This window comes from Bufo gargarizans, chromosome 2 (assembly GCF_014858855.1).
Source record: "Bufo gargarizans isolate SCDJY-AF-19 chromosome 2, ASM1485885v1, whole genome shotgun sequence".
Lineage (NCBI taxonomy): Eukaryota > Metazoa > Chordata > Amphibia > Anura > Bufonidae > Bufo > Bufo gargarizans.
In genome coordinates, this window is record NC_058081.1 from 590,470,807 (window position 1) to 590,483,867 (window position 13,061).

Genomic DNA, 13,061 nt, shown 5'->3' on the forward strand with positions numbered 1-13,061 from the left:
GTGCATGTGCGGTACGCTCCCATTCACTTCTTTGGGGAGCCGGCTTGGTGGTGGCCGGACCGGAGTCCTCCAGCCACCACCTTGCGGGGCTCCGTTCTCAATATAGGTGTGGGTCCCAGCCTATAAAACAATGGGGGCATATCCTAGCGATATGCCCCATTGTCCATGATGAGACAACCCCTTTAATATGACCTGTCACCACTCCTGACATGCCTGTTTTAATAGCTTCATGCATTCCCCATGTTACATAGTTAATACGGTTGAAAAAAAGATAAACGTCCATCAAGTTCAACCAAGGGATAGGTAAAGACACGAATCCCAGAAGGAAGTGAGACTCAGATTTCTACACGTTTTCATAAGCATTAATGTTTTTTACTTTTAAGAATTCATCTAAACCCTTTTTGAAACTGTCTACTGTTCCTGCTGTGACCACGTCCTGAGCAAGTCTATTCCACAGTTTTTACAGTAAAGAAGCTTTGACGCTTCTGGAGACTGAACTTTTTCTTCTTTAGTCGGAGGCAGTGCCCCCTTGTCTTTTGAGCACATTTTACATGGAACAGCTTTTCGCCGTATTTTTTGTATGGCCCATTTATATACTTGTATAGGTTAATCATGTCCCCCCTTAGACGTCTCTTCTCAAGACCAAATACATTCAATTATTTTAATCTTTCTCCATAACGAAGACCCTCCATGCCCCTTATCAGTTTAGTCGCTCTCCTCTGTACTTCTTCCAGCTGCAGTGCATCCTTTCTATGGACTGGTGCCCAGAACTGACCTGCATATTCCGGATGAGGCCGCACCAGCGCTTTGTAAAGTAGTAATATTACATCCCTACCCCGCGAGTCCATACCTTGTTTATTGCATGACAATATCCTGGTGGCCTTAGAAGCAGCTGATTGACATTGTATGCTGTAATTTAATCTACCATCCACAAGGACACCCAAGTCCTTCTCTATAAGTGACTCTCCCAGTGCTACATTACCTAGGACATATGAAGCACAGAGATTATTACTACTAAAATGCATAACTTTACATTTGTCCGCATTGAACCTCATTTTCCAAGTTGATGCCCAATCACTCAGAGTGTTCAAGTCAGCTTGTAGTTTGTGGACATCTTCCATAGACTGTACAGTTCTACACAGCTTAGTGTCATCTGCAAAAATAGATATGGTGCTATTAATCCCGTCCTCAATATCATTAATAAATACATTAAATAATAGAGGGCCCAGCACTGAACCTTGGGGTACACCACTTATAACCTGGGACCATTCTGAATAGGAATCATTGACCACAACTCTCTGGACACGGTCCTTCAGACAGTTTTCAATCCAATTACAAACTATACTTTTCAAGCCAATAGACCTTACTTTAATTTTTAAGCGTCTATGAGGGACAGTATCAAAAGCCTTTGCAAAATCCAGAAACACTTCATCCACAGCCGCCCCTCTGTCCAGGCTTCTACTCATCTCCTCATAAAAACAAATCGGGTTAGTCTGATAACTTCTGTCCTTGGTAAACTCATGTTGGTTATCACTTATAATATTATTTATAGTCCCTTAAGAGTCCTTCAATTTTTTTTCCCACAACAGAAGTTAAACTAACTGGTCTATAATTACCTGTGGAGGACCTTGTACCTTTTTTGAATATGGGCACCATGTTTGCCTTGCACCAATCACTTGGCACTGTACCAGTCCCTAGAGAATCCTTAAAAATTATAAACAGGGGAACAAAAATGACTGAACTGAGCTCTTTAAGGACTCTTGGGTGTTATCCATCTGGACCCGGTGTTTTGTTCACATTTACCCAATTTAACGTCTTTTGGACCATATCTACAGTTAGCCAATTGAGTATATCACTGGATGTACTAACAGCCCTGGCGCCACAGAGTTATGAAAGAATTGCTAGCAGTCTGCAGTAAGAGTACACAGGGGTGCTAACCAGTTGGGGGGGGGGGGTGTTGTACCTGCACAGTCTGAAAAAGGCAGCACTGATTGGATAGAGTGAGTCTGTGCAGGGACACCCCCCCCCCTCCCCCAACTGGTTACCACCCCTCTGTACCCTTACTGTAAACTGCTAGCAATTCATCCATAACTTCTAGTAGAAATAATAAAGGAATGGCACAACATAGAGCCGTAAGAATAAAAGCTTCAGAATTATTGTTACATGGGGAATACATGAAGCTATCAAAACAGACATGTCAGGAGCGGTGACAGGTCCAGTACCACTGATAATACAGGGGAACATAAGAAGTGTGTCCTATAGAAACTGCAGACAAGTGGTCCATCCATCTTTAAAAAAAAGTCTGATGTTTCTAGTGGAAAAAGAAATTCAGGATATAAATTATCACCTTTGTTAGACCTAGCGCTGGCCATGAGTTAATGGCAGTACGTTACAGGTCATTGGCAGTACAGGGATCCACAGGCATCAGATTAGATTGGAGTGAGGTATTAAGTGCGTCTGTACAGAGATTTTTACTTTGCGGATGACAAGCATGCTCAGAGCCGAGTTATTACTTGAACAGATTGTGAAGCTTTTTGATTGAATAACCTGCATTACTTAAACTGGCAGTGTCAATTATTTTCCGCTCTGGCTACAGTAGATTGCAAATAAAAATTCTGTTTCCCAAAATTCTGTAGTTAAATAACAATTTATATGGCATTTAATGCTCTCCAGCTGTATTGGCACAAACGTGAATTTTGCAGTTGCCCTAAGTCAGGAAATGCACCCTTTTATTTCATTTTACTTCAGTAATTCGGGTGATGTCTCTTAAGTATTTTTACCGTTACTATGGCTACAGGACTTTTATGTAAAAAGCACTGCCTCAGTTCTGTTGGGTGGGATACAGAATACTTAGAGGATTGAAAGTTACCATCTGTTGAATAATGCTGTCAGATAGAACTCTAACTTAGTCTTGTGTTTTTGGACCGTAGACAGGCCTTCACATTCATCTACATAAATGAAGGCATTTTTCTGCTGTCGATTTCATAAGACATGAATTCTGCACAGTCTATTTCAGATAATCTGCATTAATTGTGCTTTAAAGAGCATCTGTCAGCAGATTTGTCCCTATGACACTGGCTGACCTGTTACATGTGCACTTAGCAGCTGAAGGCATCTGTGTTGGTCCCATGTTCATATGTGCCTGCATTGCTGAGAAAAATGATGTTTTAATATATGCAAAAAAAGCCTCTAGTAGCAATGGGCTCAGCTCTCTCTGCAATTGCAACCTAGAGGCTAATTTGCATATATTAAAACATCCTTTTTCTCAGCAATATGGGCAAATATGAACACAGGACCAACACAGATGCCTTCAGCTGCCAAGTGCACATGTAACAGGTCAGCCAGTTTCATAGGTACAAATCTGCTGACAGGTGCTCTTTAAAGGGGCTGTGTCACTTCAGCAAATGGCATGTATGATGTTGAGAAAGTTAATACAAGGCACTTATTAATGTTTTGTTGTTGTCCATATTGCCTCCTTTGCTGGCTGGATTCATTTGTCCATCACATTATACAATGCTCACTTCCATTGTTACAACCACCCTGTAATCCAGCAGCAGTGGCCTTGCTTGCACACTATAGGAAAATGCACTGGCCTATGCGTACTCCCACAGTCCCAGCCACCAGATAGGCCAGAACTTTTTCCTACAGTGTGCAAGAATGACCTCCACTGCTGGATTTCAGGGTGGTCGTACCCCTGGAAACGAGCAGTGTATAATGTGATGGAAAATTGAATCCAGCCAGCAAAGGAGGCAATATGGACAATCACAATACATTAGTAAGTGCCTTGTACTAACTTTGTCTCCGATAAAGGCCATTTCCTGATGTGAGACAACCCCTTTAACCCCTTAAGGACACAGCCATATTTCACCTTAAGGCCCAGGCCATTTTTTGCAAATCTGACCAGTGTTACTTTATGTGGTTAAAACTTTAAAACGCTTTTACTTATCCAGGCCATTCTGAGATTGTTTTTTCGTCACATATTGTACTTCATAACACTGGTAAAATGGAGTTAAAAAAAATAATTTTTATTTATTAAAAAAATACCAAAGTTTCAATTTCTCTACTTCTATAATACATAGTAATACCTCCAAAAATAGTTATTAGTTTACATTCCCCATATGTCTACTTCATGTTTGGATGATTTTGGGAATGCCATTTTATTTTTTGGGGACGTTACAAGGCTTAGAAGTTTAGATGCAAATCTTGAAAATTTTCTGAAATTTTAAAAAAACCCACTTTTTAGGGACCAGTTCAAGTCTGAAGTCACTTTGTGAGGCTTACATAATAGAAACAACGCAAAACTGACCTCATTCTAGAAACTAAACTGATTTTACAAACATCATTAACCCTTTGTGTTCCCCAAGAGTTTATGGCAAATGGAGATGAAATTTCAGAATTTACTTTTTTTTGCCAAATTTTCCATTTTGTCCACTAACAAAGCAAGGGTTAACAGCCAAACAAAACTCTATATTTATTGCCTTGACTCTGCGGTTTACAGAAACACCCGAAATGTGGTCGTACACCACTGTACGGCCCCACGTCAGGGCGTAGAGGGAAAGGAGCGCCGTGTGGTTTTTGGAAGGTAGATTTTGCTGGACTGGTTTATTTACACCATGTCCCATTTGAAGCCTCCCCGATGCACCCCTAGAGTAGAAACTGCAAAAACATGACCCCATTTTGGAAACTACGGGTTAAGTTGGCAGTTTTTTTGGTACTATTTTAGGGTACATATGATTTTTGGTTGCTCTATATTAAACTTTTTGTGAAGCAAAGTAACAAAAAATAGAAATTCTGAAATTTCATCTCAATTTGCCATTGACTCTTGTGGAACAGTTAAAGGGATAACAAAGTTAGTAAAATCAGTTTTGAATACCTTGAGGGGTGTAGCTCCTTAAATGGGGTCACTTTTTGGAGTTTCTACTCTAGGGGTGCATCAGGGGGGGCTTCAAATGGGACATGGTGTCAAAAAACAAGTCCAGCAAAAACTGCCTTCCAAAATCCATATGGCATTCTTTTCCTTCTGTGCCCTGCCGTGTGCCTGTACAGCATTTACGACCACATATGGGTGTTTCTGTAAACTAAAGAATCAGGGCAATAAATATTGAGTTTTGCTTGGCTGTTAACCCTTGCTTTGTTACGGGAAAAAATGGATTAAAATTCAAAATTTGACAAAAAATACCTGTTTTGGCACTGTTTTTTTATTTTTTATTATTTAAAACGTTCATCTGACAGATTAGATCATGTGCTATTTTTATAGAGCAGGTTGTTACGGACGCAGAGATACCTAATATGTTTACTTTTTTTTAATTTATTTAAGTTTTACACAATAATATCATTTTTGAAACAAAAAAAAAAAAAAATTTTAGTGTCTCCATAGTCTGAGAGCCATAGTTTTTTTTTTTTTTTTTTTTTTTTTTTTGGGCGATTGTCTTAGTTACGGTCTCATTTTTTGCAGGATGAGATGACTGTTTTAATGGTATGATTTTGGGGTGCATATACCTTTTTGATCGCTTGCTATTACACTTGTGATGTAAGGTGACAAAATTATGGCTTTTTTTTTTTTACACCATTTTTTTTTTTTTTTTTTTTTTAAGTTGTTCACCTGAGGGGTTAGATGATGTGATATTTTTAAAGAGCAGGTTCTTAGAGACACGGCAATACCTAATGTGTCCCTTTTTTTTTTTTTTTTAAAAGGTTTTACACAATAATATCATTTTTGAAACAAAAAAAAACTTGTTTTAGTGTCTCCATAGCCTGAGAGCCATAGTTTTTTTTTTTTTTTTTTGGGCCATTGTCTAATGTAGGGGCTCATTTTTTGCGGAATGAAGTGGTACTATTTTGGCATACATATGATCACTTTATTACCTTTTTTTGGGAAGTAAGGTGGACAAAATTTCAATTTCATCATAGTTTTTATTTTTTATTTTTCATGGCGTTCACCGTGCGGGGAATGTAACATGACCGTTTTATAGATCAGGTCGTTACGGATGCGGTGATATATAACGTGTAGGGAATTCTTTTTAATATTTTTTTTTTATCAGGGATAGATGTGTTTTTTGAATTTTTACTTTTTTTCACTTTAACTTTTTATTTTTACCCAGACCCACTTTGTTCTTGAAGATCCAGTGGGTCTGATTTCTGTATAATACAGTACAGTACACTATATAGTGTACTGCACTGTATTTCACTCACACTTTGAACAGATCTCTGCCTTTAGCACAGATCTGTTCAGCACCATGGACAGCAGGATGCCTGAGAAGCCATGGGAACCTTCCCCGTCTGCCACAACTGAGCAGACGGGGAAGGGGAGAGAGGGGGGCTCCCTCCCTCTGTGACCCCATCCTGTCCGGGGGCTGCAAAGGCACAGCAGCCCCCCGATGGGAGAGGCAGCTCCCTCCCCTTCCATACAGCGGTCCATACGGACCACGGCATGGAAGGGGTTAAAACGGGTATCAGAAACTTGCATAAGCGCTACAAACCGCAGGTCTGAATTGACCTGTGGTTTGTAGCGATCGGCAAAGCGGGGGCAGGCATTGTCACAGGGTGCCTGCTGAATGATTTCAACAGGCACCCCGTTCCGATCACTGCCAGTCGTCCGGTGATAAAAACTACACACGACGTACGCCCTGTGTCCTTAAGTACCGGGATATACGCCCTATGTCGGAGGTTAAGTGAAGAATATATTTTTCTGCAAACAGGTTTTTTCTTTTTTTTTTTTCTTTTGCACCCTAAATTGTGTAGTAGCAGGCCGCAATTTCAGCCCTATTACCCAATTAGGGATTAACGGATATATTTATGCATAATAGAACTTGAGCAACCTAAAATGTGTAGTAGCAGGCCACAATGTCACACCAATTAGACATTCAAGGATTAACGGATTGAATCATATATATGAAACGCTGTGAACGCACCAAATTCTGTACGATCAGACCGTAGTTTTACCCCAATAACAGAATCAAGGATTACTGGAATTACAGATGTATCAAAGAATGCAAACAACCTAAAATCTGTAGTAGAAGATCACTTTGTAACCCCAATTAGTGCAGCAAGGTGTAATAGAATCATCCTATTACCCCGCTCTTCCTATAGTGTAGATGATGCCTCTCTATCCTTTCCATACACTATGAATGATCTTTTCCTGAACTGCTCAATCGCTTTATTTTTTATTAGTCTTTTCTAATCACTGTCCTTAGTGCCTGCAACGTCTCTCCCTGCACTAAGTTCACTGTAAACTGGCGGAGAACAGGCTTTTTATAGGGCTGTGACATCAAAGGGGCTGGCTATCCGCTGATTGGCTATCTGCATGGCATTGTGGGTGCTCCCTCATTCCCGGGCTTCTTACTCTCACTTTTTAACACGTGCAGCAGCCATTTTGGAAAAAAAATGCAATTCGTTACCACGAAGAGCGAGGAAATTAGACTACGGGGCGAATCGAATTTTTCCTGAAATTCAGATCGAATTCCACTTTGTCAACTTAGATTTGCTCATCTCTAACTACACTAGTTTAGAAATTACATATTCTAAATGTCAATCTGCAATTAATGCTATAACACTATTTGTTTTTATACCATGAAATACTGATAATATTCTCAATCATACCTGCAGGCCAGGTAGAGTTGTGGTATATCTTTTGTGTTGGTGAATTTTGTGTCCCATTACATTTTTCTTAATGTTTAAAAATTACCTTTAGATGAGCAGAAAGGAAGAGGAGATGATTGACACCGAAGTGTTTAAAGTTGGAGACATGAACTTTGAATGGTTTCCATTGCCTACTGCCCTTACTATTGATAATGCAGAAGAGCCTTGTGCAGCAGAGGTCGAGGACAATCAGCAGAATATTGAGCACATAAAGACACCCTTATCAGAAGCACTTCCAGAAAACGTTCAGCAAACAAAATCTACAGTGTTGCCCATCAAGCAAGTGAGGATTCCAGTCTGTAGTGAGGAATCCAAAAGAAATACAGAGAACCTACCCACACCACACAATGGTTCAACCAAGAATATCTCGTTGCCTCAGACGTCACAAAAAAGCGTGTCAGAAAATGTCACTAAACCACGGACATTACTAAAGGGTTCTTCAAGGAATGTCAAAGAACCACAGATATTACAGAAAGGTTCCTCAAGGAACGCTAAGGAGCTGCAGCCATCACAAAAGGGTTCCACAAAACATACCAAGGAGCAGCAGACCTCACAGAAACCAAAGATTAATTTATGGGCTACAGTAACTTCTTTGAAAAGTACCAAGACAATACAGGTCCACAATGGAAAAGGGGAACCAGAAACTGAAGAAAAGCCTCAGCCTAGTCATGTTATAACAGCCGATGCATCAGAAGGAAGTAGCAGAGGACGTAAGATAAAAGAGAGTGCAGGCGTATCAGCAGGTGCTACAAGCTCATTGGACAAATGTCCCATATGTTTACTGCAGTTTCCAAAGCAGTAAGTACAACATAAAATATTATTATTTTTAGCTGTTCTTGAGAATTTAATATTATACTGACACGCTGTACATTAGGGTCCATTCACACGTCCGTTTTTTCTTTCCTGATCTGTTCCGTTTTTTGCGGAACAGATCAGGACCAGATCTGGACCCATTCTTTTTTAATGGGTCCTGGAAAAAATCGGACAGCACAATGTGTGCTGTCCGTTTCCGTTGTTCCGTTCCGCTCCGCATGTCCGTTTAAATATAAAACATGTCCTATTCTTTTCCGCAAAATTCGGATCCTGATACAATACAAAGTCAATGGATCCGTAAAAAAACGGAAGACATTCGGATGTCATTCCGTATGTCATCCGTTTTATGCGGAATCCGTTCCTGGAAACACATAACAAATTTTTTTTCTTTTTATTTTTTTTATTTATTTTTTTCAAAGAAATCCAAACAACTTTATTTGATTATTGAAATTTATACATGTTTCCATTTTTTTGCGGATCCGCAAAAAACGGATGACATACGGAAACATTTTCAGGAACAACGGATCCGCAAAAAACGGACCGAAAATCGGGATATAGGAAAATACTGACGTGTGAATGTAGCCTTAATGATATAAGAATTATTTTTTTTTTTTTTTTTTTTTTTTTTATAACAAGACAATGTATTTTTTTCATGAACAGGTTTTCACAGCTTGATATGGACAGCCATCTGGCTCAGTGCTTATCGGAAACAACGGTTGATGTAGCGTGGTGATTTAACCGAACAAGTGCGTCACCAGATTGTAATTGATGGAGAGAGTATTCGATGCACATCTTTATACATGTATAGTACATAGGTAAATGTGAAATTAGGTATTGTTTTATGTATCATGCTGTTTCCATACCTGCTGTAGATTTGTATGGCACTTCCAAATGTGTGTGTGTGTGTATGTGTATGTTCAACCTCTCCATACCACAACTCCTGGGGTAGGGGGTGGTGCCTGTGTTTAAACCCACCCTAATGCATGTCTAGAATACTACTTTAAAGGGGTTATCCAAGACTATTAAGTGCCGCCCCACATGTCCGGGGCCCCTCACACTGAATATACTTACCCTGCTCCCTTCGCCATTTCTGGTCCCAGTACTGCCATTGCTGTGGATGAAAACATCCGGTGTCGGGGTGGAAGGGGGGGCGGGGGGGAGGGGAGGTGGTCTTGGGTGGGAAAGAAGCTGCCAATGGCAGGCGGGGACAAGCCTCCCTAGCATCGAGGGTGATGAGGAACAGGAGCGGCGTGGGCAGCCAGGTAAGTATATTCATTGTGGGGGGGGGGGGGGGGGGGTTGTGCGTATGGGGGGCATTTAATAGTCTTGGATAACCCCTTTAAGCCTGGGGCCACACATCAATTTTGGCTGTGTATAAGTGCAGTCACTGAATTGAATGGGGTCATAGCACAATTTGAAACTTTCTGCAGCTGCAACCCCAGAATTGCAAAAAATACAATACTTCAGGATTTTTTTTAGCAATTTAGGGGTTGGAGCCGTGGAAACTTGCAAGTTGTGCTACTTCCCCTTTCAATTCATTGAGTGCACTTCTACATAGTGATGGCTGTCACCACCAAGATCGCCCTGTGGCTCCAATCCAAAAATTGCAACTCTTCTTTTGCTTTGTATTTTGTATATCATACAATAAAAACCAATATTAGATTGCAGAATGGCTGAAACAATGCATATATTAACAATTCCTTTACCGTAATAAATTGCTTTGTTGCTTAGAAGTGACAGCACTTTGTGGGTAAGGCTGATCGCATTTATCTTACCCTTCAGATGCCGTGGTCAAATGTGACCACGGCATGTGCGCCGACCGGAACCGGTAGTCGCGTGCTTCCGGTCTGGTAACAGTGTTCCCCGGCTGAGATTGGGGAACCTGTTACCTTGCGCTAATTGACCGAAGCCTCAAGCAGGCTTCAGAGTCAATTAGATGTATATATCAATACAGGCAACTAGGTGGCAGCCTTGTATTGATATAGTGCAAATGAACTGTCTTCAATGATGGCGATTTAGCAATCACTGAATACTATGGGCAATCAAATGATTGACAGTTATTGTCACTCAAGGCGACTAAAAAAAAGTTTTTACAAATATTTTAAAAAATTTACTAAAAGTTCAAATCACCCCCCTTTCCTTAAAATAAAAATACTTAACCAATAAAAGAATAAACATCATGGGCATCGCCGCGTGCGAAAATGCCCATACTATTAAAATATAACAATATTAATTGCATACGGCAGATGGCATAGCTGGAAAAAATATATAAAAATAGCGAATTTGCCATTTTTTGTCACTTAAACTACCCAATAATTTTTTAATAAACAGTGATCAAAAAGTCGCACACACTTAAAATTGGTATCACTGAAAAGAACAGATAGGCAAAAAATAAGCACAGCCCCGTACACATAGCTACAAAAAAGTTATAGGGGTCAAAATATGTTTCTGGAAATTTTTTTTCCCTCAAAGGTTTTAATTCTTTTTTCAGTATTTAAACGCAAGAAGAATTATACAAGTGTGGTATCGTTGGAACCGTACTGACCTGGAGAATGAAGATAACGGGTTAATTTTACCGCATAGTGTACAGTGTAAAATAAATAAAAACCTTTATCAGAATTGCGTTTTTTCCCCAATTCTACCCCATTTGGAATATTTTTCCTGCTTCCTACTACATGGTATGCAACCGTAAATGGAGCCATTAGAAAGTACAACTTGTCCTGCAAAAAATAAGCCCTCATAAGGCTATGTGAATGGAGAAATAGAAAAAGTTAGGACTATGGGAAGGCGGGAAGTGAAAAACAAAAACGCAAAAATTTAAAATCCCAGGGTCCTTAACAGGACACTGACAGGCTCAATAAGCATATTTAGGTATATATATGTCAGTACAGGTCTTTTAAAGTGTATTAAAATCATCTAAGTATCCCCCCTGTCCACCTTATAAATACAGTAAACTGAAGTTTTATAACCTGCTTGAATTGTCTTCAATCTGCCCAAGGGGCGGCGTTTCATCTCCACTTGCGCCCAGCCAGCCTTGCCCCAACTGCCGTTTTGAAGCGCCGCCCAGCTCATCAATATTCACTTTGCTGGCCGACTTCTGCTGTCCCCGCTCTGAAGCGCATGCGCATAATGCAGAGGCTGAAGCGGCCTCTAAGATGCAGACTGTACGCATGCGCGATGTGATCCCGGCCAGTGAGGGTCCCGGGCGCATGCGCTGAAGATGAGACGGAGGCCGATGCCCATAGGATTGTATTGTATCTTGTGAAGTCGGGGACAGTAGTAGCCGCCCAGCGAAGTGAATATTGATGAGCTGGGCGGCGCTTCAAAACGGCCCCTTGGGAAGATTGAAGATGATTCAAGCAGGTTATAAACCTTCAGTTTACTGTATTTATAAGGTGGACGGGGGGGGGGTACTTAGATGATTTTAATACACTTTATAAGACCTGTACTGTCATATATACCTAAATATGCTTATTGGGCCTGTCAGTGTCCCTTTAAGGGGTTAGACGCTTTAAAAATCTCTGCAGCAGGTGAATAAGATTTGGCTATATATCATCTGCTTTGCGGATTTTCCGCCCCATGTGAATCTATCCTAAAAAGAATTTACAAGAATGGACACATACTTGTCTATTAGTAGCTTAAAGGGAGTCTTTCACCTAATCTGAGCGTTTTAGACCGCTCAGATCAGGTTATAGATTCTTTGACCCTCATTACAATCGTACCTTTCTCTTCTGTGTCCCTCGTCCAGCCGGCGGACGTCACGAGCGGCACCAGAGGACGGCGGGCTGGGAACTGGCCCGCACCTGCGTACTGCTCTGCCCATTAAGGGCAGAGGAACAGCTTTTCATATTGCGCATGCGCCGGCCGGCTGTCTTTAGTTGGCCGGCGCATGCGCAACATGAAAAGCTGTTCCGCTGCCCCTAATGGGCAGAGCAGTGCGCAGGTGGCCAGTTCCCAGCCCGCCGCCATCTGGTGCCGCTCGTGACGTCCGCCGGCTGGAGGTGTGTTTTTCTGGGCACATTGCCCAGTAACTCCACCCCTGGGCACCTTTAGAAGACCATTTGCATAAGTTTAAAAAGTGTTATTTTCATTATCTGGACGAGGGACACAGAAGAGAAAGGTACGATTGTAATGAGGGTCAAAGAGTCTAAAACCTGATCTGAGTGGTCTAAAACGCTCAGATTAGGTGAAAGACTCCCTTTAAGTCTTTAAAATGCTCAATGGAGCAGATGGTTGCTCATCAGTGGAGAACACTCCATTTACATGCAGCGATCTCCTCCACAGTATGGGGAGGAGTGATCACTAATGCCGTCGCTCGTCCAAATACAGATTCATTGCTGCCGGCAAACAGTGATTTAGGTGTCCGCACCAACGATTTTGCTCTTTCATCGGGTAATCGACGGCACCTTTAAATGAGCTGATTATCACTAATGAGCTTTCATACAAACGCTCATTAGCGTTAATCTGCCCGTATGTCAGGGCCTTCAGATGTATAGAGACAGGAAGTGCAGTCATATTCGTTGTCACTAGGGATGAGCGAATCGCCTTCCGAATTCGATTCACATAAAACTTCGTTCTAGGAGCTCTGTACAGTATTAGAATGTATTGGC

At 41.1% G+C, this 13,061-nt stretch overlaps 1 protein-coding gene across 3 annotated transcripts in view; it reads left to right on the forward strand.

Moving 5' to 3' along the window:
• The window catches only part of LOC122926764, a 79,956-nt gene extending 68,922 nt beyond the window's left edge, over window positions 1-11,034 (forward strand). For 2 of the 3 annotated variants that reach the window (XM_044278239.1, XM_044278240.1), the window contains exons 4-5: window positions 7,691-8,436; window positions 9,112-9,584. In XM_044278239.1, coding sequence (XP_044134174.1) covers window positions 7,691-8,436; window positions 9,112-9,184 — 819 coding nt within the window. In that variant the 3' untranslated portion in view covers window positions 9,185-9,584. Of the gene's footprint in view, window positions 1-7,690; window positions 8,437-9,111; window positions 9,585-10,942 lie in introns of those variants that run through there. The other variant, XR_006387714.1, reaches the window with a different exon arrangement.
• The last annotated feature ends 2,027 nt before the right edge of the window (window positions 11,035-13,061 follow it).